The 26,301-nt window shown below is 43.4% G+C and overlaps 1 protein-coding gene across 2 annotated transcripts in view; it reads right to left on the bottom strand.

Annotated features, from left to right (window-relative positions):
* Nucleotides 1-22,743, bottom strand: part of BTNL9 (butyrophilin like 9) — a 49,469-nt gene extending 26,726 nt beyond the window's left edge. For both annotated transcript variants that reach the window (XM_059416236.1, XM_059416235.1), the window contains exons 1-7: nt 22,561-22,743; nt 18,280-18,413; nt 16,392-16,742; nt 13,964-14,245; nt 6,926-7,054; nt 6,689-6,721; nt 6,374-6,394 (exon numbers count right to left, since the gene is read on the bottom strand). In XM_059416236.1, the coding sequence (XP_059272219.1) occupies nt 6,374-6,394; nt 6,689-6,721; nt 6,926-7,054; nt 13,964-14,245; nt 16,392-16,742; nt 18,280-18,391 (928 nt within the window). In that variant the 5' untranslated portion in view covers nt 18,392-18,413; nt 22,561-22,743. The remainder of the gene's footprint in view (nt 1-6,373; nt 6,395-6,688; nt 6,722-6,925; nt 7,055-13,963; nt 14,246-16,391; nt 16,743-18,279; nt 18,414-22,560) is intronic.
* Nucleotides 22,744-26,301: the final 3,558 nt, after the last annotated feature.

Genomic DNA, 26,301 nt, shown 5'->3' on the forward strand with positions numbered 1-26,301 from the left:
ATAACAAATAGCATGGTGGACATGGGGAGTTAGAGAGGAGAAGGGAGATGGGGGAAATTGGAAGGGGAGGTGAACCATGAGAGACTATGGACTCTGAAAAATAATCTGAGGGGTTTGAAGTGGTGGGGGGGTGGGAGGTTGGGGTACCCGGTGGTGGGTATTATAGAGGGCACGGATTACATGAAGCACTGGGTGTGGTGCAAAAATAATGAATACTGTTATGCTGAAAATAAATTAAAATAAAAAGAAAACAACAAGTTTGAATGACACAATGGAACAAATGGATTTAATAGATGCATTCAGAATATTTTATTCTAAGCCAGAAGAATACACATTCTTTTCAAGTGAACAGGGTACCTTCTCCAGAGTAGATCACATACTAAGTCACAAATCAGGCCTGAAGAATTCAAGATCTAAGTTATATACCATGCAACTTTTCTGACCACAATACTATGAAACTAGAAGTCAACCACAAGAAAAAGTCTGGAAAGATTGGAAACACATGGTAGTTTAAAAAAAAATACAAATCTTACCCTTATTACCCTTATAAAAACAGAATATGTTTACCATAACTCAAGAAAAAAAGTTCAAATATAATATTTCCCAAAAAATTCTCAAAGAAATATTCCATTTTGACAATATCGTTTTAACTTTATATCATTTTTCCTCTTTCCAATGATGTTTTGTAAGTTTCTTGGCCTGAGAAGTAGTAAAAACTGCATAACCATTGTAAAAAAAAATACTATGAAACAATGAATGGATCAACCAGAAGTCAAAGAAGAAATTAAAAAGGACATAGACATTAGGGAGGGTATGTGCTTTGGTGAGTGCTGTGAAGTGTGTAAACCTGGTGATTCACAGACCTGTACCCCTGGGGATAAAAATATATGTTTATAAAAAATAAAAAAATTTTTTAAAAAAAAGGACATAGAAACAAATGAAAATGAAACCCAAATGGTCAAAACCGGTCCTAAGAGGCAAATATACAGAAATACAGGCTTACCTCAAAGAGCAAGAAAAAGCTAAAAAAAAAAAAAAAAAAAAATCCTAACCTTTCACCTAGAGGAGCTAGAAAAAGAACAACAAACAAAACCTAAAGCCAGCAGAAGGAAGGAAATAATTAAGATGAGAGTAGAAATAAATGATACAGAAACTACAAAAACAATAGAATAGATCAACGAAACCAGGAGTTCTTTAAAATTTATAGCTCTCTAGCTATGCTTATCTAGAAAAAAGAGAAAGGAATCAAATAAATAAAATCACAAATAGGGGAGAAATAACAGCCAACACCACATATCATAAGAAATACAATCCCATAAGAGAATTTTTTGAAAATAACTATAGCCCAACAAATTGAACAGTCTAGAAGAAATGGTTAAATTCCTAGAAATATATAAAATACCCAAACTGAAAAGACAAGAAATGGAAAACTTGAACAGACTAATAACCAGCAAAGAAACTGAATCAGTAATCAAAAAACTTTCAACAGACCAAAATCACAATGAGATACCACCTCACACCAGTCCGATTGGCTAAAATTAACAAGTCGGGTAATAACAGAAATTGGCAAGGAGGCAGAGAAAAGGAAACCCTCTTACACTGTTGGTGGTAATGCAAGCTGGTGCAGCAAAACTGGAAAACAGCAGGGGGGGGCTCCTCAAAAAGTTAAAAATACAGCCACCATACGACCCAGCAATTGCACTACTAGGTATTTATCCAAAGGATACAAACATAGTGATTCAAAGGGCACATGTACCCCAATGTTTATAGCAGCAATGTCTACAGTAGCCAAACTATGGAAAGAGCTGAGATGTCCATCAACAGATGAATGGATAAAGAAGATGTGGTCTATATATCTATAGTGGAATATTACTCAGCCATCAAAAAGCATGAAATCTTACCATTTTGCAATTATGTGGATGGAACTAGAGGGTATTATGCTAAGTGAAATAAGTGTATCAGAGAAAGACAAATACCATATGATTTTATTCATATGTGGAAATTTAAGAAGCAAAACAAGGGAACATAGGGGAAGGGAGGGAAAAATAAAATAGGATGAAATCAGAGAGGGAGACAAATCACAAGTGACTCAACTATAGGAAACAAACCGAGGGTTGCTGGAGGGGAGAGGGATGTTAGGGTAATTGGGTAATGGGCTTTAAGGAGGGCACTTGATAGAATGAGCACTGGGTGTTCTATGCAACTGATGAATCACTGAATTCTACCTCGGAAACTAATAATACACTATATGTTAATTAATTGATTTTAAGTTTCAAAAAATTCCCAATGAACAAAAGTTCAGAACCAGGGAGCTTCACAGTTAAATTCTACCACTAATTTAAAGATGAGTTAATACTTACTCTTCTCCAACTATTTTTAGAATAGAAAAGGAAATTCATTCTTTGAGGCCAACATTACCCTAACAGCAAAACCAGATAAAGATACCAAAAGAGAGAGAGAGAGAGCACGATACACCAACGTCCATTATGAGCATAGATGCAAAAATCCTCAACAAAATCTTAACAAACTGAATCCAACAATATATTAAAAAACTCATTCACCATGATCAAGTGATATTTATTCCTGGGCTACAAGTGTGGTTCAACTTCTATAATCAATGTGATACATCACATTATTAAAGAAAGAATAAGAACCACATGATCATTTCAATAAATACAGAAAGACAAAGTACAACAGTGATTCATGACAAAAACCCTCAACCAAGTAGGTTTAGAGGGAACATACCTCAACATAATAAAGACCATCTATGAAGAATGGGGTGGGGAGTGAGAGCTTTTCCCTCTATGGTCAGGAACAAGACAGGGTTACCCACTCTATCCACTGTTATTTAACATAGTATTAGAAGTCCTAGCCTCAGCAAGCAGACAACAAAAATAAATACAAGGAATCCAGACTGGCAAGGAAGAAGCCAAACTTTCACTCTTTGCAGATGACATGATACATTAAACAGAAAATCTGAAAGACCCCAACCAAAAAAGTGCTAGAACTGATACACAAATTCATCAAAGTTACAGGATATAAAATCAATGTACAGAAATCTGTTGTATTTCTATACACCAACAATAAAAAAGCAGGAAGGGAAATTAAGGCAACAATCCCACTTACAATTGCACCCAAGACAGTAGGATACCTAAGAACAAATCTAATCAAAGAGGTGAAACACCTGTTCTCTGAAAACTGTAATACACTCATGAAAGGAATTGAAGATGACAGAAAGAAATGAAAAGACAGTTCATGCTGATGGATTGGAAGAACAAATATTGTTAAAATAGCTATACTATCCAAATCAATCTACAAATTTAAGGCATTCCATATCAAAGTACCAACAGCATCTTTTACAGAACTAGTACAAACAGTTCTAAAATTTGTATAAAACCACCAAAGACTCTGAATAGCCAAAGCCATCTTGAAAAGGAGAAACAAAGCTGGAGGCATCACAATTCTGGACTTTAAGATATAATACAAAGCTGTAGTAATCAAAAGAGCTTGGTACTGGCACAAAAATCAAAGGAACAGAATAGAAAACCCAGAAATGAACCCAAAACTAAATGGTCCATTAATCTTCAACAGAGCATTAAAGAATATCCAATGGGGAAAAGACAGTCTCTTCAACAAAACAACATGCAAAAGAGTAAAACTAGACCACTTTTTACACCATACACAAAAATAAATTCAAAATGGATGAGAGACCTAAGAATGTGTCAGGAAACAACAGAAATGCTTGAAGAAAACATAAGCAGAGAAAACACAAGTAACTTCTTTGGCATAGGCCTTAGCAACTTCTTCTAGATAGGTCTCCGGTATCAAGGTAAATAAATGCAAAAACAAACTATTGGGACTTCATCAAATTGAAAGCATCTGCCCAGCATAGGAGACAATCAACAAAACTAAAAGGCAACCCACTGAATGAGAGAAGATATTTGCAAATGACATATCTGATAAAAGCTTAGTACCCAAAATCTAGAAAGAACTTAAAAACACAATACCCAAAAACCAAATAATCCAATTAAAAAATGGGCAGAATGCAAAAAAGTCCACGTTCTCCCAAAGAATACAAACAGATGGCCAATAGACATGTGAAAAGATGCTCATCATCAATTCAACATCAGGGAAATGCAAATCAAATCTACAATACATTACCACCTCCCACCTGTCCGAATAGCTAAAATCAACAATATAAGAAACAACAGGTGTTGGTGAGGATGTGGAAGAAAAGGAACCCTATTTCATTGTGGGTGTGAAAGCCACTCTCTTGTGTTTTTTTTTCATTGTGTTATTTAGTCACTATACAGTATGTCATTTGTTTTTGATGTAGTGTTCCAAGATTCATTGTTTACGTATAACACGCCATACGTGCCCTCCATAATACCCACTACCAGGCTCACCCATTCCTCTAACTTCCTCCCCTTTAAAACCCTCACTTTGTTTCTCAGAGTCCACAGTCTCTCGTGGTTCATCTCCCCCTCCGATTTTCCCCAATTCACTTTTCCTTTCCTTCTCCTAATGTCCTCCTTGTTATTCCTTATGTTCCTCAAGTAAGTAAAACCATATGATAATTTACTTTCTCTGCTTGATTTATTTCACTCAGCATAATCTCCTCCAGACCCGGCCATGTTGATGCAAAAGTTGGGTATTCATCCTTTCTGATGGCTGAGTAATATTCCATTGTATATATGGACATCTTCTTTATCCATTGGTCTGTTGAAAGGGACCTCAGCTCTTTCCACAATTTGGATATTGTGAACATTGCTGCTATGAACATTGGGGTACATATGGCCCTTCTTTTCACTACATCTCTATCTCTGGGGTAAATACCCAGTAGTGGAATTGCTGGGTCATAGGGTAGCTCTACTTTTAATTTTTTGAGGAATCTCCACACTGTTTTCTAAGTGGCTGCAGGAACTTGTATTCCCATGAACAGTGTAAGAGAGTTCCCCTTTCTCCACATCGTCTCCATTTGTTGTTTCCTGCCTTGTTAATTGATAAAGTCTCTCTTGAAAACAGTATGGAGGTTCTTCAAAATGTTAAAAATAGAACTACCTAATGATTCAACAACAGTGGGTATTTACCCAAAGAAAACAAGAATGCTAACTGAAGAGGATACATGTAGCCCAATACATGGGGTATATGTACCCCAGTACTGTTTATAGCAGTATTATTTACAATAGCTAAAATATGGAAGCAGCCCAAGTGTACCTCGATTGATGAATGCATAAAATAAAATGTGGTATACATACATACATGTATGTATATATAATGGAATATTACTCAGCCACAAAAAATTAATGCTTGCTATTTGCAATATCATGGATGGAACTAGAGACTAGAGAGTATAATGCTAACAAAAATAAGTCAGAGAAAGACAAATACTATACGATTTCATTCATGTGGAATTTAAGAAACAAAACAAGCAAAGGGAAAAATATAGAGAGAAAATATTATATATGTTCATATATATGTATATATGAAATATAGAGAGAGAAAGACAAATCAAGAAACAGATTCTTAAAAAAAAAAAAAGAAACAGATTTTTAATTATAGAGAACAAAGTGATGGTTATCAAAGGGGAGGTGGGTGGGGATTTGGGTTAAACATGTGATGGGGATTAGGGAGTGCACTTATTTGTATAAGCACAGGGTGAGCTATGTTAGTGTGGAATCTCTATATTACACATGTAAAACTAATATCACACTGTATATTAATTAACTGGAATTAAAATAAAAACTTAAAAAACAGTAATCCCTCATGGGAAAGTCAACACTGTGCTCTAATTTAGACTATGGTGTTAATTACTTCTTATAGTAGGCCTTCCGAAGGACTAGGTGGACTACAAAACAAGCTTCTCAAATCTCGAAATTTCGTCTGGAATTTCACTGGGGCATACAAAGTGGTTCTTGAGGTCTTCCCCACCCCATCTGCCCCCACCCCCACACCATGGTTCAAGTCCCCTGGGGAGAAAAGCGAACCTGATAAATTAGTCACACTTCTGTGCAAATTAAAGCAGCCTTCCTTCCCAGTGGCATTCGCATTAAAAAGAGAAAGATGTTCTAGGAAGGTGAAACGGTGGGAGTAAATGTTTAATGGTGGAATTGTAAACAAATCATGTAATTTGCAGGAAAGGAGCAGGCCCGGTTTGTGGGAGAGTCTGAAGTCAGACCTCCGTGGCAGCTGCACTTGAATCCTGTGGGAGTGGAGATGTGGGAGGCGCAGAAGGATGGATTTAGAATTACATTGTTGCAATCCGCCGCTCTCCACTGAGCGCCTAAAGCTATTGAACACTTTCCACCGCACACGCACTGGGTTACCCCACTAGTCCGCAGCCAGCACTGTGGGCGCGGCACCCAGAACTTACCCAGTTCCGCTGTGAGTCTCTCTGGAGAAGAAACGAAGAAAAGAGGAAAATCTCAATGGATGAACACTGCGGCGTCACTCCCCTAGAGCGCACAGACTCGGTCCCTGTGCGTTCTGTGCAACCAGGACCGGCTGCGTGCGTTGGAGGAGTGGACTTGGTGGCGGGGCAAGTGGCAAAGCAAACCTCCAGCACCCTGCTCCCAAGTACCCCGGGGTCTGAAGTCCTTACCTCCCCCACCCACCAAGTCCTCCCCCTTCTCCCACCACTTTCTGCTACTTAGGGAAACGGGCGGCGTGCGCCCCTCTCACTGCTTACCTTTGTCCTTCTCAGCATGCTTTCTCAGCTTTTCTGAAAGGTCGAGGGAAGGGGGGCGTAGGTGAGGGCGAGTGCTCGCCCTTCTTCTGCAAGGTCCCACCCCAGCCCCGAGTCGCCGCGGAACCGCGCCTCCTGGGTGCCCCTTCCGCCTCCAGCACTTTCTTCCCAGCAAAGCGCGCGCCAGGCGGGAGACCACCCTCACACACACCCCACCCCCCAGTCCAGTCTGCCCTTTACCTTGGCACTGCCGTTGCTTCTGAAAGAAGTACAGCGCCAGCGTCATGAGGAGAGCCAGTAGGAGCGGCAGAGCCACCAGCGTCCCGAGGAAAGCCCTCTTCCAAGGGGAGCCTCCGGGTAAAAAGGCATCTGGAAAACACCTCACAAGGAGCTGTTTCGCTCTAGGCGCCACTGAACACTTCAGGGACAAGCCTATTCTACACCTAGCGTGCCGAAAAGCCTTCCAAGCCGCCAGGCGTTAAATCTCATGGGCAATCTGTAAAACGTGCACGAGGGCGGCCGCACCTGCGCTCCGCGCAGCTCTCCGCGAGGAGGACCCCAGTACTACGGGTGGACTTAAGCCACGATAGGAAAATACAAACTGAAGGGTATGGAAGGGAGGACTGATGGATCCCACCCACTTCCCCAGCTTTTAGCTTCTGGGATCTTGGCCCTATCCTCACCCCTCCACCCTAAACCTCTCTCCATAATTGTCCTACTTCTGAAGAACATGAAAATGGAAGGTGTTAGTATCCGAAAACCAGAGAATTATTGCTCTGTACCCACACGGTTAAACCCACAAGTCATTTTCCCTGCCTTTTTTTTTAAATTAAAATTATCTTTATATTTATGCAGAAAATCCTTGAAAAATAAAAAGTGTCCAAATAGAACAAAGAAATCTACCAATATTTCAGGATACAAAATCAAAATACAAACATCAATTTGGAGTTTGTTGCATTAGCAACAACTTAAAAATAATATTATCAAAAATCTTAAAATACTTCAGAAGAATTTTATGATAGGTGATCTTCTTCCCACTTCTTACAAACACTTGCTTCTAGTTCTCATCACAGCGTTGGAAGAATTGGCTCACTGGGGAGGCTTTGTCCTCAGGCAGGATGTGACTGAGACCCTCTCCCACAGGGGCCAGTGGGCAAAGAAATACACAAGCAAAATGGAAAGTAACCCTTTAGGAACTCCTGTGGCAATGTAACATAATAATTTGGTGTCTGGAAGATTATTATTTTCAAAAATGATGGTTTTTATCTCAGCAGTCTTTTTTAAAAATGTATTTTTTCCTTTTTTATGGTAGTAAAATATAAATTTTACTATTTTAACCATTTTTAAAGGTACAATTCAATGACATTAAGTTACTTTCACATTGTTGTGGATCATCAATACCGTCCCTATCCAGAACTCTCTTGGTCTCCTCCACTGAAATTCTACCCCTTAAACACAAACTCCCCATTTTCTACTCCCTACCCACCTTGAACGCCAGCAACTGGCAACTTCTATTCTACCTTCCATCTTTATGAATTTGACTACTCTAGGTACCTCCCTTTAAGTGAATCAAACAATATTTGTCCTTTGGTGTCTAGCTAATTTCATTTAGCATTATGTGGTTCTTTTTTTCTTTTTCACTTTAATTTTTCTAGTAGCGCATTTTTATTGACTTGTACAAAAATATTGGGCCACAAGGGATTGGTCCTTCACTACAGATGGTTTACGGAGCTCTGATCTGTAGGTTAAGAGCAAGGGCTCCAGGTTCAATGCCTCCCACATTTGCTAACCTCTACTGTGTCCCCTTGTTCAAGCTTCTCCTGCCTCCTTCCTCTTTCCCCAATGACCATACATGTTCGTTCCCATTCCCACCGCTGGAACTTTGTGTTTGCTGTTCCCTCTACCTGAATGTGCTCCTCACAGACATGCACGTGAACCACATGCTCTTTTGAAAAGCATAAATGCAAATAAAAAGAGAAAGAATTGGATTTGGAAAGAGACGTCCTCCTTTTCCCTTTTCTTAGAACATTTCCTCATAAAACTCAAAAAACCTTTTCTCTCTCCCTCTGAGATATATGTAAATGTTTTTGAAAGCTAAATAAGTTCTTACTAGCTTTACAACCCAGAAATGTTTTTAATTAATTAATTAATTATTTATTTTAATTTTTTTTAATTTTATTTTTTCAGTGTTCCAAGATTCATTGTTTATGCATCATACCAAGTGCTCCATGCAATAGTGTCCTCCTTAATACTCACCACCAGGCTCACCCAACCCCAACCCCTCCTCTCCAAAACGCTCAGCTTCTCAGAGTCCACAGTCTCTCATGCTTCGTCTCCTCTGATTTACCCCAACTCACTTTTCTTTCTTTCGCCTAATGTCCTCCATGTTATTCCTTATGCTCCACCAGTAAGGGAAACCATATAAGGAGTTCAGAGCCATTTCTTTGAAATGTAAATATCAAGGAGAAGGTGTCCCTTTGTCCTATCTCATGGGGTTTAAGGTGCCTGGCTCCAAGTTGTGACTATATGTTTGTCATAGAGATAGAAGCCACTCTATTTTTCCTCTGGATAACACAATTAGCTAACCCGAAAAGCCACCCCAATGACACAGTACATATTTTCAATAAACTATGTGTGACTTGTGGTGTTGTTGGGTCCTCTTACTCAGTGACAAGTTATCATTTAGAAGGGTCAGATTTCTCTTTGTTTTTCCACAGTCGACCCTTGAACAACACACATTTGAACTGCGTGGGTCCACATAGATCTATTTTTTAATATAAATACAATACAGTACTCTAAATGTATTTTCCTCTTCTTAAGATTTTCTTTTTTTAAAGTTTTTATTTTAATTTCAGTTAGCTAACATATATTGTAATATCAGTTATAGTTGTACAATACAGCAATTCAATACTTCCATACATCACCCAGTGCTCATCACTACAAGCCCTCCTTAACCCCCATCACCTGTTTAACCTATCTCCCTGTGACTGACCTCCCCTCTGGAAACCATCAGTTTGTTCTCTGTAGTTAAGAGATTGTTTCTTGGTTTCTCTCTCTCCCCCTCTCTCTTATTTTATCCCTTTGCTTGTTTGTGTTGTTTCTTAAATTCCACATACAAATGAAACCATATGGTATTTGTCTTTCTCTGACTTATTTTGCTCAGCATAATACCCTAGATCCAACTATTTCCTTGCAAGATAGCGAGATTTCATTCTTTCTATAACTGAACAATGTTCCAGTTCCAATGTGTGTGTGTGTGTGTGTGTGTGTGTGTGTGTGTGTGTGTGATTTCTTCTTTATTTGTTCATCAACTGATGGACACGGGCTGCTTCCATATTCTGGCTATTGCAAATAATGTTGCTATAAGCATCAGGGTGCATTTACCCCTTCCAATTAGTGTTCTTGTATCCTTTGGGTAAATACCAAGTAAAGAACTTAACAGGGTCATAAGATAGTTCCATTTTTAACTTTTTCAGCAACCTCCATACTGTTTTCCAGAGTGGCTGCACCAGCTTGCATTCCCAGCAACAGTGCAAAAGGGTTCCCCTTTCACCACATCCTTGGCACCATCTGTCATTTCCTGACTTGTTACTTTTAGCCATTCTGACAGGTGTGAGGTAACATCTCATTGTAGTTTTGATTTACATTCCTCCAATGATGAGTGATGTTGAGCATCTTTTCTATTTTGTTTGTAGTTTCCATATAATTTATTTCTGCTCTAGTCTTAATTATTTCCTTCCTTCCACTCGCTTTCGATTTTCTTTGTTCTTTCTCTAGCTCCTTTAGATGCAGGGTGAAATCATTACCTTTGAGCTTTTCCTTGCTTCCCCGAGTAGGTCTGTATTGCTGTAGACGTCCCTCTCAGAGCCACTTTTGTGGATCCACCAGACGTTTTATTAGACTATTGTGGTTCCATTTTCATTTGTTTTCGTGTACTTGTTAAGTTCTTCTTTGATTTCCTGGCTGACCCATTCGTTTGTTTAGTAGCACGTTACTTGACCTCCTTGTGTTTTTTTGTGTTCTCTCCAGATTTTGTCTCCTTGACTTCAACTTTCACAGCATTGTGGTCAGAAAAGTTACGTGGTGTGATTTCAATCTTCTTGAATTTGTTGAGGTTTTTTGGTCTGCTAATATGTGATCTATTCTGGAGAATGTTCTGTGTGTACTTAAAAAGAATATGTGTTCTGCTATTTTAGGATGGAATGTTCTGAATTCATCTGTTAAGTCCATCTGGTCCCGTTCGTCTTTCCAAGCCATTGTTTCCTTGTTGATTTTCTGTTTAGATGATCTGTCCCTTGATGTAAGCAGGGGGAGGAGGTTACTGTCCCCTACTCTTATTTTATTACTATCAATGCATTCTTTTATGTTTATTATTAATCAGTCATCTATTTGTGTGCTCCTATGTTGGGTACATAAGTATTTACAATTGTTGATCTTTTATTTGTATAGACCCCTTTATTATTAAATAGTGTCATTTGTCCCTTTTTACAGTCTTTGTTTTAAAGTCTGTCTTTTCCAAGATAAATCATCGCTCCAGCTTTCTTTCGACATCCCCGTGCATGAGAGATGTTTCTCCATCCCCTCACGTTCAATCTACAGGTGTCTTTGGGTCTAAAATGGATCTCTTGTAGGCAGCATCTAGATGGGTCTTGTCTTTTATCCATTCTGCCACCCTTTGTCTTTTGATTGGAACGTTTGGTCCATTTACATTCATGGTTTTCCTTATCTCTGTGTTAAGTGTCTCAGTCATGTCTTCCAGTCTTTTCTCAAATCTGGTGAGTATGCTTATGATTATTCCTTTATTTTTTTCCCCTAGTTTCCTTAAAGGTATATTGGATTTTTTAAATTAACATATAATGTATTATTTGCCTCAGGGGTACAGGTCTGTGAATCATCAGTCTTACACAATTCACAGCACTCACCATAGCACATACCCTCCCCAGTATCCATCACCAAGCCACCTATCCCCTCCCTCCCTCAGCAGCCCTATGATCATTGCTTTTTTTTTTTTTTAATTTCTTTTCAGCATAACAGTATTCATTATTTTTGCACCACACCCAGTGCTCCATGCAATCCGTGCCCTCTCTAATACCCACCACCTGGCATGATCATTGCTTTAAATTCTCTGTCATACATGTTACTTACATATGTTTCATTTAGCCCTCTACCCTGGCTTTATCTCATTCTCCCATTTGTGATCAATTTCTCTGTCTCTTCATTTTGTCTGCCTCTCTGTGTCTGTTTCTGTACATTAAGAAAGACTTCTGCTTTTGAAAGCAGTGATTTTATGAAGAGTAGGTCCTGGAGTGCCCTGCAGGATAATGTTCCCTGTTTACGAGAAACTAGCACTTTAGCAAACCATCTTATGTGTTCTACTTATACCTTGCTGTTGGGTCTGGCCCTTTATCTTTTCAGTATAGTTGTCTACCCTCACTCTCCTCCTGCTGTGGGTGTGTTTGCTCTCAGTGATGTCAGTGAGACCCAGGCATGCCTGCTCTGAGGGGGTGTGCCCACTGGGGAACTTGGGAGTGTAGTGGTGATGTTAGCAGTATTTGCATTGGGCCCTGAGTCCAGAATCCTAAAGCACTATGGTGGCTGGGAGCTCTTGCCAGGCTGGTCTGAGTACAAGGCTGGCCATAGTGCTTGGTGATGGCTGGATGCGGCTGAGCCTGACACGTGAGGGTGGCTGGTGGTGCACGTGTGGGCACTGCACCACAGCTGGGCAGGGTTTGTTGTGGCAGCTATGCACCTGTTGGCTGGACAAGGCACATGGGCATCTTTAACAAAATTTGCCCTGAACTCTGGGTCAAGACAATAACTGTGTATGCAGCCCCACCTCCCGCAGGGGTGGGGGGAAGAAGATGGCACCTGCCACCTCCCTTATTTTTAAAGAAGTCACCCAACACTCTCTGAAATCAGGATGAACAGATCTGACTCCCATTTACCTCAGCTTTGTGCAAACTGCCTTTTTTACATTGCCTCTCTGTGCAGTCTGCTGTCTCCCTGAAGGCAGTGACCCAGCTGTCACTCACACTGCAAGCCAGTGCATGGTCAGATGACTTTTAAAGCTCCAGGCTCCAAATCCCACTGTTTTTATAAACTTACAAACTTAAAGACAAACGTTAGGGGAAAGAGTCTTCCCTGGGTAAATTCCCTGGTACAAGGGCCCATTTTTCTGCCCTCTCTGTGCATGCAGCCTCCCTCTGCCTTTCTGACCTTCCCAACCTCTCAGCTGCAGCTTCTTCTCTATATTGAGCTGTGGAGTTTCTGGTTTGACTTGGATGTGGATGGCATCTAGTTGTAAATATGGGATAGGAGGAGCTCAGGGTCCTCCCACTTGACCATTTTCCCAAGATCCTCTCTCCCTTATGGCTTTTAAAAATAGCATCTTCTTTTCTCTAGCTTACCAGATTGTAAGAATACAGCATATAATACATATAGAAAATCTGTGTTAAGCTTTTCTTTTTATGCTAACGGTCAACAGTACATTATTAGTAGTTGAGTTTATGGCTGTCAGAAGTTAATAGGGGGATTTTCAAATGCTCAGGGCAGAGGGTGGTGAGCACCCTTAACCCCCCGAAATTGTTCAAGGGCCAACTGTAACATAACTATTTATTTGTACCAATGCGAAGAATGACCAGAAGTTAGGTTTATCCTCAAGACTTAAAACAACTAGTCATGAACATTAAACCCTTCAGTATGTGCCTCATAATAAGACTTGGGTCCTAGATAATGGCCTCACCCTTCAACTCATTGCCTAACTATCTTCTTCCCTAACATACCACTTTTAAATCCACATGCACACCTCACCACACCTTAGCACCCTTCCCAGCTTCATTTTTCTGTTACAGCACCTAATATCTTCTAATCTTACGATATAATTCATTCTCTTGTTTATGTTTCCCCCACAGAAATGTGAACCTGAGGGCAAGAGTTTGCGGCACATTGCTTACAAATATCATTTGGGGGGTGAAATTAGGAACACATGGGCTCTCGTGATGACCTCTAACAAGTAGTTTCTGGGTTTTAGGGCAGAGACTTTGGTGCATAATGTTGATTCTGTGGGGCCTCCCAGCATACTGTTTGGGAGAGTGGTAAGCTGTTGTACTCCCAGTAGGTTCCTCATATCCAAAGGGCTGACTTCTCAGGTGTCAAGTTCAGTCCACCCCAGAGACAACCAGGCTCCAGTACCATTGTGCCCTTTTAGATGACCTTTGGAACAATGCGTATGGAGGATATGGTGGATAGGAAGATGAGGGTTAGTCAGCATCTACTCACCTGCTATCTGGATGGTGAACTCTTTCTTCTGGAGCAGGAGAGAGTTCTGGATGGAGCAAGACACATTGCTATGGACATCTCCTTGGACAAGCACAGATATTTCCAGATTGAACAGGCCCTGAGCATCCTGGACAATTGTTTCCGTCTCGGGAGATAAGCACTGTCCTTTATGATCTTTCCACTGAGCCTGGGGTTTGGGGTACCAGCCACTGGAGCTGCACCTCAGCTGAACACCTCCCTTATTGAAGCCCTCAAGGGAGATGCGAGGGTCTGAGCCCAGCCCTGGGAGAGGCAGGAAAAGTGGGAAAGATCAGCCTCCTTCCTAGAAGGTGTACATGAAGTTCATGCTACTAATGCAACATCTACAGTCATCATAAGGCCTCACAAACTGTGACTGCTCTTAACACACATGTAGGCTCATAGCCCCCAGCTGTGGGCTATGAATGACAGTCTAAATTTGTGGTGGAACATGGGGTAAATGCCCCATGGGGTGGGACATGGGTAGGTGGGACATGGAAACAGTAGTACCCATGAGGGACATTTGGAGATATTGTGGGGGGCATTTGGCTAAGCAGGGGTCCTGGCATTTCATCATATTACACAAGAGACTGTCCCCTGAAGTAAAGAAAAATGCCACCCTACATTTCCATAGATTGTCCTCTGTCTCTCTTGAATCCCACCAGAGTTCAGGTACCTATGTTCCACACACTCTTTTGTCTCCCCATCCTGTGGAGCTAACTTCATATTTTGAATATGCAAAACATTGATATTTTTAAAGAGCAATACTGTAATAAAATGTACATCAGGAAAGCCCCAGACCTTCCTCTATCCTCTCCATCCATTGCTCTCTCTTCTCCTTGAGGCAGCCAGTTCCATGAGTTCCTAGTGCAGCCTTCCTGTGTTCCTTTCATGCAGTGTTTGTTTTTTCTTATACCAAAGTTTACAGGCTATAGAATCTCTTCTGCACCTTGCTTCCTAGAACCTCCTCCTCATTTTTGGGGGGTGTGTAGTGTGGATCACTCCATTGGGTGATGGACCATACTCAACACCTTTGCTTAGATAGTTAGATATCTCCCTGTTATGACCATTACAAAGGACGCTACACAGATTAAACTAATATGTAAGCCCTTTTCCTGTGTGGAGCTGTGGGAGGCTTATCTTCAGGGTAAGCTCCTAGAGGTGGGCTGCAGTTCAAATGGTGGATGTATAGGTAGTCCTGTTAGCTATTGCCAAATTCCTATGCATTGGAGCTTTGCTTCGCTTTCCATCACCAGGGTACAAAGCAGAGGCCTGCTTCCCCACAGCTCCACCAAGGGTGTATGGTCAAACTGTTGAGTTTTTGCCAATCTCACAGGTAAAAATTGCATCTCAATGTAGCTTTAATTTGCCTTTCTTTCATAATGGGTAAGGGTGATCATCTTTTTTATGTTTAAGGGCCATTTGTGTATCTTTTGTGAATATTTATTTTGTTCAATTTGTAATGAATCTTCCTTTTTAATAGTTTTTTTAAAAAATAGATATGGGGTACACTATAGAGTATTATGCCTCCATCAGAAAGGATGAATACCCAACTTTTTTTTTTTTTTTAGATTTTATTTACTTATTTGACACAGAGAGAGCACAAGTAGATGGAGAGGCAGGCAGACAGAGAGAGAGAGAGAGCTGAGCAGAGAGCCCGATGCGGGACTTGATCCCAGGATCCTGAGATCATGACCTGAGCTGAAAGCAGAGGCCCAACCCACTGAGCCACCCAGGCACCCTGAATACCCAACTTTTGTAGCAACATGGACGGGACTGACAGAGATTATGCTGAGTGAAATAAGTCAAGCAGAGAGAGTCAATTATCATATGGTTTCACTTATTTGTGGAGCATAACAAATAACAAGGAGGACATGGGGAGTTAGAGAGGAGAAGGGAGTTGGGGGAAATTGGAAAGGGAGGTGAACCATGAGAGACTATGGACTCTGAAAAACAACCTGAGGGTTTTGAAGGGGCAGGGGTGGGAGGTTGGGGGAGCCAGGTGGTAGGTATTAAGGAGGGCACAGATTGCATGGAACACTGGGTGTGGTGCAAAAACAATGAATACTGTTACGCTGAAAAGATATAAAGTAATAATAATAATAAATAAAGTCACAATAAAAAAAAAATAGATATGGGGCCACCTGGGTGGCTCAGTGGGTTAAAGCCTCCGCCTTTGGCTCAGGTCATGATCCCAGGGTCGTGGGATTGAGCACCGCATGGAGCCTGCTTCCCCTTCTCTCTCTGCCTGCCTCTCTGCCTACTTGTGATCCCTGACTGTCAAATAAATAAATAAATAATCTTTTAAAAAAATAAATAAAATTAAAAAATAGATACGTTTTCCCCTTTTCTGTGTTTCTCTGTCTACTCTTGAGCAAAGCAGCTCTGTCTCTTTGGCCAAGTTACATACCTGCTACCTCCAGTTCCCAGATGGCTTCCTTGGAGAAGCTGCTGGAGAGGAAACGGCACCCGTACAGGCCCTCATCAGCAGGAACGACACCATGGAGCCACAAGCTCACACTTCCATCTATGATATAATCCTTGATGAGTTTTGTCCTGTTCTGGAACTGTGCCATTTGCTGGCTGTAGAGCTCTTGTTGCCCCTGGTACAGGTGCACCACGTCAGAGATCTGACTCCGGAACCAGCGGATCTCCATATCCTCGGCATCCAGGTATGGTGACAGGTGGCACGAGAACTCCACGTCTTCCCCGACGAGTGCCAGGATGGGCTCCCCGGGGCCTACCACCCTGACCTCCTCCTCTAGGACAAGAAGCCAGAATGACAGCTGGAATCAGCTTTCACCCAAGGTGAGTTTATAGCACATTCCTTTGCAGCTCAGCAATCTACAGAAAACCATTCAAATGACAAAAGACACTTTGCAAGACAATTGGCTTTGGCTTTCTAAACATGTGATTGTCATGAGTATGCCAGGTGAAAATATACACAAAGGATATTACAACCAGGTGCGGTGCTGGACTAGTAATTGGTTTGAACCAACCAGCTGCAAATGTTTTCTTGGGGACAGTTACATAAATATGGCCAGGACATTAAATGAAAAGGAATCTTGGACCAAAAAAAGCAAGTTTCAAAACAGTATGTACACTATTCTCTTATTTGATTAAAAAATGACATGTTTGCATAAAAACATGGGCAGATAAAAGGTCCAAAAAGACATATACTGAATCGTTCTTGGTGGTAATTTCTGTAGGATGGGAATAGATATGTTCCTGTTTTTTCCTTATCTGACTTTCTAATTTTTTTTATAATGCATGTGTACAGTTCCTGTAATAACAAAGAGTATTAACGTAATCTATGGGGGTTCCTTGCATCATGGGTTTTTCTATCTAAAGGCCAAATCTGGTCTTCAAGATCTTTATTTATCAGAATTTTAAAAATTTGATCATCCTCTTAAATGGTGCCTCCTTGTGGCTCCTCTACTCCCCGTTTTCTGCAATTCCCCTGAGAGTGGCTATTTCTGGCACAGTCCCTTTGCATGTGCTATTTCCTGCCACTCAGGATGCCTTCAGTATTCTTTCTGGCTTCACCTTTTCTTGTACCTCCTTTTCTTCCTTTGAAACTCTGCTAAAACCCATTCCCAGAGCTTCCCCTTCATATATCCCTCCCATTCTTCACTTTGCTCATAGACCATAGCAGTGATGTTTGTTGTTACTCACTCCATTTGAAACACCTTGTTGCCCACTGGGTACAGCCCCAACACCCTCTCTACCAGCTTCCTTTTCCAGGTTCTCTCAAGCTGTCTCTTCCCCCACACTTGATGCCTGCCCCTTTTCCTGGGAGCATGGACTGCCTCAGTTTACCCTCCATCTGTCATCTTCCTGGAAATTATGTATCCTTCATGAGTCTACTCAAGCAGTACCTCCTCTCTAGTGTTCTTGTTGGCTTTCTGGAAAAAAACAAATTTCTCTTTTAGCTGTGCTTACAGATCTTTGGATATGTTTCTCTGACAGCCATATCGCTGAACAGCTTTTATGTTTTATCTCCTACCCTTGACCTTCTTGAGGCCTGGGATGTGCCTGGTCATTTCGGTGACCAGCTCGGGGAATCAGAGAATTGCATTTGCTTAATTAGTTTATACTCTTTGTTGGCTGCTTCCTTTGTGAGAGATGTTGAGCCTGAGGTCCTCCCTGTCCTTCAGAAGCTACAGCTTATATGTGGGGGAGGGCCTGATACAGCCAAGGGGGCTGTGGATCTCAGCCCTGGGAGCCCCTGGCGGGAGGGAGGTGAGAAGCTAAGGTGCTCATGGCCCGGCTGGCTGGACCACCGATTTGACAACTACCTGAGTTCAGCTTTCCAGGCTGGAGGAGAAGAAAGAGATGGGTGAGGAAGAAGACACTGCTGGGGAGAGGCCCTCTCTGGCAGGAGTCTGGGAAGACTGGGAGATCCACCATTTCTTCTCAGCGACAGGGGCCCCTGGAGAGGAACAATGAGATGCAGAAATGGAGCAGGAGAGCTGGAACACAGCCCAGCAGGCCTGATGTCTGTTGCAGCTTCAATATTTTTTTTCTTTTTAAATAATAGTTCCTACCAATCTCAGAGCCTTCTTTTAAACCATGGTTGGATGTGAGAGCTGCTGACTTTGGCACAAACTCATGGAGCTGCAAGGGGATAAGGCCAAAGGGTCCCAGAGGAAGCAGTTTCTTGGCTTTGCATTGTTTAGAATCAGGAATAGAGCCACAAACTGTGTGGGGGCTCCTCACAAAGGAAAGGAAAGGATTAAGTGCCTTTCCCCAAGCAAAGGGAAACCTATAAGGTCTCAGAGGAATTTTTGTTCTCCCTGCCCCACTTCCCTTTGGCCTGGAACATGAGGTCCACAAACAGGGCAACAAACACCGAGTTCTGATCTTTCAGAAGTGGGATGCAGCCTGCCAGCTCCCACCACAGCTGAGACACCTTCCTCTGGGCCCAAAACCTCAGGTGGAGGCTTCAAGAGTTCACCTGTGGCTGACCCTACCCCTGCAAGACTGTGTCTCCCAGGCCACATTAACAGACTTGTCTCATCTAGGGACATCACCCATTCATGACCCACTTGACCCAGACCTGGCACAGGTGAGGGCTGTCGCCTTTCAGTCCTGAAATCCCCTTAGGACCCGGGATGACATCTCACTGTCTGATAGCCACTGAGCCTGGGCAACCCATACATCTTGGGATACATTCAAGCTTCTCCACATGTCTCCTCTGTTTAGTGGTAGGACTTTAGGCAGATTCTATAACTGATGGAACCTTGATTTCTTTGCCTGAACGATGGAAGAAACCAATGCCAACTCAAGGGGTCATTAAGCCTTCCCTGGGAGGACTAGGTGCTCTTTAGTAAATAGAAGCCAGAACCACCAGCCTTTGCCACCACCTTCCAAACATCTTGCTCTCCATCTTTTAGACTGCACAGTCTCCTTTCACTTCAGCTTAGCACCCATGAGGGGAAGACAGATTCCTTCAGCTCCCCTGATCTCCTCATCTCCCCTCTTCTGCCACCTCACCCCTTTGCTTCATTCTCCTTCTCCTGAAAACATGTTCTTGATGTCCTATGGCTGCAAAGCCCTACCCACATGGTAATCACATCACCAGGGTGTAGAAGAAAGCCTTTAGAAGCTGCTGGGTCATGTAGCAGAAGAGTGGTCAGAGGAAGTATGCAGGTGAGTTAATGGTGTGTGTGTGTGTGTGTGGTGGGGGGAAGTCTCTCAGCTGGAAGGACCCAGGCAGTGGGAATACAACAGGGAGGGGGCAATGGCCAGTGAAGCCAGTGGGCCAGGGGGCTGGGACCCTCCCCTCATGGAGCTCACACACAGGTGGGCAGGCAGAGGAGCAAGCTGGAACAGCTCCTTAATGCTTCAAAAGGGACCCCTCAGGTTTTGAAGGGGGGGTGGTGGGAGGTTGGGAAAACCAGGTGGTGGGTATTAGAGAGAGCACGGATTGCATGGAGCACTGGGTGTGGTGCAAAAACAATGAATACTGTTACGCTGAAAAGAAATTTTAAAAAATTAATACAAAAAAAGGGGGGGAACCCCTCAGCAAGAGAAGGTCAGAGGAATCCCTGGAGGGAACTTGACCACTTTGATGGCCAGTAGGTATTGGAATTACTAGTCACACAATAGTCAGCATGAACACAGACTATGGGCCCAGGTCCAAGCTCTGGCCAGAAAGTCCAGCCACTTGCCCTTTTACTGATGACAAGACACTGGAAGCAAAGGAGCCCCAGAACAGGGTGTTGCGCTGGCTTTGCATTTTCTCTCCCTCTTCCTGTTCCTTCTCTTTTTTCTTGTGTCTCAGTATTCTCTTCTGGACTCTCAAGACAGAGTCCCATGAAGCCAAAAGCCATGATGGTATATCAGTGCCAGCTGGGAGCTTCCAAAACAAGAGGGGCTCAGAGGACACTTATGAGTCCATTTAGACCAGTCAGATGGTGAGGAATTAGTCAAGACCTGTGTTAAGGAGTAACTCGGGTTCTCCTACCACACAGTAACAGAGCATTAGACAGGCTCACAGCTGGGGGGCCCCACTTTCTCTAAGCTAGGAGGCTGCCACCACCTGAGGGGAGCAGTCCCTGTGCTCCAGACCCTGGAATTCATATTGGGACCTCAGTTCTTATCTATTTATTTATTTATTTGACAGAGTGATAGAGAGCACAAGTAGGCAGAGCAACAGGCAGAGGGAGAGGGAGAAGCAGGTTCTCCGCTAGGCAGAGAACCCGATTCAGGACTCCATCCCTGGAGCTTGGGATCATGACCTGAGCTGAAGGCAGAGGCTGACCTGACTGAGCTACCCAGGTGCACCCACACCCTTTTCTGGCAGAGAGATAGAGTCCGACCTCAGCTCTCTGTTGTGAAACACCATGTGAATTCCATCACTGAGGCTGCAGGGAAAGGAGATCATAAACACACACTCACGAATACATGGACTTATGACCACAGTAATAAAAACTAATATGACCTGAGCACTTACTATCTACCAAGCATTTACTTATAACAAAGTAATTATCATCATCATCATCATCATCGAGAGGTCTGAATCTCAGACCACAGGAAACTGAGGCACAGGGAGGCAACTCAGTTAGGAGGTGGTGGAGTGGGGGTTTCTCCTAAGCTCTGCCCTTGTGCGGATCAAGCTTTGTCCTCACCAGCTTTGTCCTGGGTCAGGGCTGGAGCACTCTGTTTTCCTACCCACCAGAGCATGACTCCAGTCAGAGACCACCTGACCACAGACCAAAGCGCTCACCCTGACAACATCTCACATGCACTGAAGAAGCAGACTGAGTCCCCGGGTCTCAGCCACAAGACCAAGCAAGCAAGTATGAGCAATCAACGCACAAGTGAATAAAAATCCCAAACTCCCACTGCTGATAAAACAATTCAAAACCGGAGTCTCCCTCAAACCTTTCCAACAGCGTCTACTTGGAAAGGAGGTACATGCCTTGTGGACCTTTGCTCCCAGTGCACAGGCACTGAAAAGCCTTTAGCTTGAAGGAAGATTGGTGATTTCCTGAAAGGACTTCAGAGGGGCTGAATGCCCCTTTCTGCCCTAAAGGACCCCCCTCCTGCCCACCTACTGCCTGAAGTCCACCCTGTCTAACCTCACTCTCCAGCTCAAAGGCTTTGATGCTCACTGGAGCGCAAGTGTCTGTGAAGGGAAACATTTTCAGATCTCAGCTGTTCACACCACAGTGTAAGTGGATTTCAGACTATTTCTCATGAAGAGGTTTTGCTGGGGAAAGAGTCTGGACACACTGGATGTGTCCGGGGGAAGGTGGAAGACCCAGAGAGGAGAGAGAGAGAGAGCCAGAAAGAGGGTCTCAGGCTGGAGCTAGTCTTTGCAGGTGGGGCACATTCCTTCTACTCTCCGGGAGACTCTGGGATGTCCTCTGAAGGCACACAGAGAAGTAAGGGTTGCACAAACTGATGATGAAGGAAAGCCTCCACCCTCCACCCAAGGGAATCATGTTTCCTTGCATTCTCTCCCTGGCCTCACTCTAACCTCATCCCAGTCTTCTCTTTCTGCATCTCCAAACCCTAACAATACCTGATGTTCTCTTAATTTGCAGTCCCTCGGCTCCTGAGTTTCTCTTTAAAGATTATTTTTTGCTTTTGCCACTTCTGTGAGCTTGGGCTGTGTAACAGCAGTGTGTCTGTCGTCCTTCCACTCTTGCATCCTAAGCTATACACCTTGAGAGGCAGAGAACTCTCCCACGCTCTCCGCCTCCAGGATCCATTGCAATGTTCTGCCCTCCACAAGCTGTCAGCCAATGCTCACTAATCTACTCTGGTTTGATTTCATTTGCCCCACAAGGTGATTTCCAGCCCCAGTCTCCAGGTAGATGAACCGCCCCAGTAAGAGACCTCAGGGAGGCAGAAGGGGTGATGGGGTAGCTCAGAGTCCTACCTCCTTGTGTGAACCTGCCTGAATGAGTAGCTCCCCTTAGCCACACTTGGAACGACACACCCCACAGCCAAGTTCAGCCTGTGAGGTGAGGCCAACCCATCTTGTCCTCTCTCCAAAGCCATCATTTTCTGCTTCCCCATTTCTGAAAGGTGGAGGTTTCAATAGGTGTTGAGAATGAGGCACGTACCTGGCCAGTAATAGCAAGGAGTCTGAAATAGCAGATGATTCCTGGTGAGCTCACCTCCCTGCAAAAGGCATGACTGTAGTAATGTGTCTTGGTCCCAGATACTAAGGTCCCCTGCACATGAACTATCTGCTGAGTTCAGGAGGCCAGCTCCTCTGTGACAGAATTACCCACCCACCTTCCACCTTAAGACACACACTGCGTGCTCTGCCCTTTGCTATAAAAACCAAGATGGACACAACAAAACAAGGAAGTCTCTGTCATATCCTGTCTCTGTGAGAAAAATCGTGAATGGAATTTCCATGGACAATATCCCCCTGAGGTATTAGAAGGAGGGGAAAGGTAGTTGGAAGCTTTGCAGAGACTATGAATTGCAGAGAATCAGAGCAGGGAGAAAATGTTCCAGTTGACTGCCTGGGGTCTTTGGGGCTCCCGGGGGAACAGGATGGCCATCCCCAGCTAACCCCTCTCTCCTCAGTATCACATTGAAGGATGCAGAGACTGGACTGGACTATCTACAAAGGGCTGGTGATCAACTATTTACCAGCTCTGCCCATCTCTGCATGGCAAGGGAAGTAAAGAAGATAGCCTGAGAGCATTGCCCTAAGTAAAGCCCACAAAAGCGATTCACATAGAACCTGGAAATAGGATGGGGCACTGTACTGGGATTTCTCGAATGGAGTGGAGCTCCACGAAGAGGAAGCAAGCACTACCTCACATCACCCCATGGCCAGAGGCCATGGTGCAGCCACCTGGCTGAACCCCACACTGACATCTTTCCTAGAAGACAGGTCAGATCTGGGGCACAGGGTAGCTCACTCACACGCAGGACACACTCAGGGACTCCCAGGACTGTCCGATTTTGGGGAATGGGCCTGTGCGTGAGCTAGGGCTTTGAGTGAGTAAAGGGAAGTGAGAAGACTGAGCAGAAAGTGACCCTCCATGTTCAGGCAGGCAGCCTGCATCAGAGGATTACGTATGCCTAGTCCGAAAGAATGGGTTTGAACCAAGGGGTTGTCTGGAGGGGACTTAGGAGTGGGGGAGTGAGAGAACCCCCTCCGCAGCATAAGGACCATCCTCAAACACAGCGTGGGGCACCAGAGGAGACAAAGCAAAAAAGTCATGCTGAACTCGCAAGTGGGTGAGTTAATCCTTCTCTGGAAAGAGCAGAAAAAACAGCAGTAAAAGGGGTTTAGGATGAATTTGGAAGTGCAGAGGCAGGCTCAGGAAGGCTGGGGAGCTACCTCCTCTCCCAGATTTGGAAAAACCTGTTTTCCCTCCTCTTCAAGGTCCGTGGGGGAATGTGTGGCACCTCCATCTCCACCTCTCCTCCCAGCCTTCTCTTTCGTTATTCCCTTCCTTGTTCTTCCCCAGTCAGCACCTGCAGCCACGACTCTACCCTTCTCGTCTTTCTGCCGGTCTGTCCTCTTTCCCCAAGATCCTGCTCAAGACTCCTTCTTCCAGCGTCGTCTTGGGTGAAGTCCACCTTTCTTGCTGGATGAACCTCTTCCTTCTTACTCAAGTTGCGCCTTGAGCTTGAACATGTGTTAATGTCTTATAAGAGCACACATGGCAAACGTCGTTATGTGACTGTATTTTCATCTACAATTCTGGCCCTTGGAATTTAGGGATCAAGTCTCCCTGGCTCTTGGCATATTCTCAGACATCAGCAAATGACTCCTTACAAAAAGACTAGTCAGTTGCACGGACTGACATACAAAAGAAGAGACAGTTTATGGACAGAGAGGGATTTTGCTCTGTGCTCCTCAGGGGCAGAAAGAATGGGTTTGAACATTTTTTTCATGTGTCTGTTAGCCATTTGTATGTCTTCTTTGGAGACATATCTGCTCATGTCTTCTGCCTATGCTAAGTGAAATCAGTCAAGGGAGGAAAAACAATTATCATATGGTGTCACATATGGTATCATATGCTAAAACATAAGGAATAAAGCAGAGGACCACAGGGGAAGGGAAGGAAAACTGAATGGGAAGTAATAGAGAAGGGGACACACCATGAGAGACTCTGGTTGCCAGGAAACAAACTGAGAGTTTCAGAGGGGAGGGGGAAGGGGATGGGGTAGCCAGGTGATGGGTATTAAGGAGGGCACATATTGTAATAAGCACTTACTGTTATACACAACTAATGAATCGTTGAACACTACAACAAAAACTGATGATGTCCATATGTTGGCTAACTGAACTTAAAAAAAAAAAAATCCCTTCTGGAGTTCCAAAAAAGAAATAACGGGTTTGCTAATATCTCATTACCCCCTCCCCTCACCCCACTCAGTCCAAAGCCTGCCCCCGCCATCCCGAGGCTTCCTCATTACATAACTTCCTTTGTTGTTCTCCAAAAAGCTCAGACTGAAAGTCCTGTGCCTGTCAGCCAGCACGCACCCACTGTTGTAATTTTGTCACACGAACAGTAAAGCACACACACACATTGAGAGAGTGGGAGAAGTAAGTTGCTCTCTCTTTAGCTGGGCCTGGCAGGGCAGCAGGGGGCAGTATGTATGGAGCAGCAAGGACTGCCCATAACTGCCCAACCAGCAGTCTCCCAGGGCAATGGGCATCTCTGGGGTCATTTGGAGAGCATCAGCATTGGGCACTCCCACCTCAGAAGACTTCCTCTGCAGTAGAGTTAGCCAGCACCCTCTCATAACACGCAGAACAGCATAGAATGAGGACTGGTTGTAAAGAAGCCACCAGCCGAATGCAGGCCCTGTGAGAACAGTTTCCACACGAGTCCTTTCCATTTGGAGGAAGGAAGTGGATGAACTCTGGATAGTATGCCTGGATGATGCTTTTTCACAGAACCAGCTCAAACTTACATTTGGACAGAGACTGAATTATAGAAAGAGGTTGTAATAAAGGGGGGCAAAAAAAAAAAGGTTAGGCTGTTCTTAAAGATGGTGCTTCCCACCAATGGGCCCCAAACCTGTGCTTCCTACCCCAGCTCTGAGTGGGCTCCACTGTGTCATTGACATTAACACTGAGCCATTCTCATACTCCTAGAATAAATTCCACTTAGTCATGGTGCATTATTTTTACAATATTCTTCTCTGTACACTCATATTTAACATCAGTGTTTCTTCTATAGTCATTAGTGCGGTAGGATGTAATTTCCCTTCATTTTTCTCTCTCACTAGCCCCACCCCCAGTGTTATTCTCATTTGGTTTGGAATAAAGGTTCTGTGGCTGGGATTCCTACTGGTCTCAGCTGGTGGAGTGAGGGAGTGACTCTTGACCTCAGGGTGGTGAGTTTGAGCCTCATGTTGAGTGTGGAGAGTACTTAAAAAAATAAAATCTTTAAAAAAAAAAAAAAAGGAAAGAAAGTGCAACTAACTTAGAACAAGTAAGAAAACTTTCCATCATCTCTGCTAAGAACTTTTCTTATGGGCCACAGGACTGTTGTTTTGCTAGAATTAACTCAGAACCATCTGGACAAGGGTTTTGGGGACAACAGATGCATAACTATTGTACAAATGTGTACTGATAGTGTCTGTTCAGTACCTGAATAGACCAGAATGAACAAATCAATTTGGGTCATTTACATTTTCCTGGAAAATTATTCCTTTCATCTCTGTTTTCATATCTATTGGTTCAAACTCTGTGGGATAATCTTGTGATGTTTAAACCTCTATACCTGGTGTTTCTGATATTAATGTGTTCCTCCTTTTTTCCTCCCCTCTTTCTTCCTTTGGAAGTCTTGCTAAAAAACTTATTTTATTGACATTTTGAAAGA

The sequence above is a fragment of the Mustela nigripes genome, chromosome 12, assembly GCF_022355385.1.
Source record: "Mustela nigripes isolate SB6536 chromosome 12, MUSNIG.SB6536, whole genome shotgun sequence".
NCBI classification, from domain to species: domain Eukaryota; kingdom Metazoa; phylum Chordata; class Mammalia; order Carnivora; family Mustelidae; genus Mustela; species Mustela nigripes.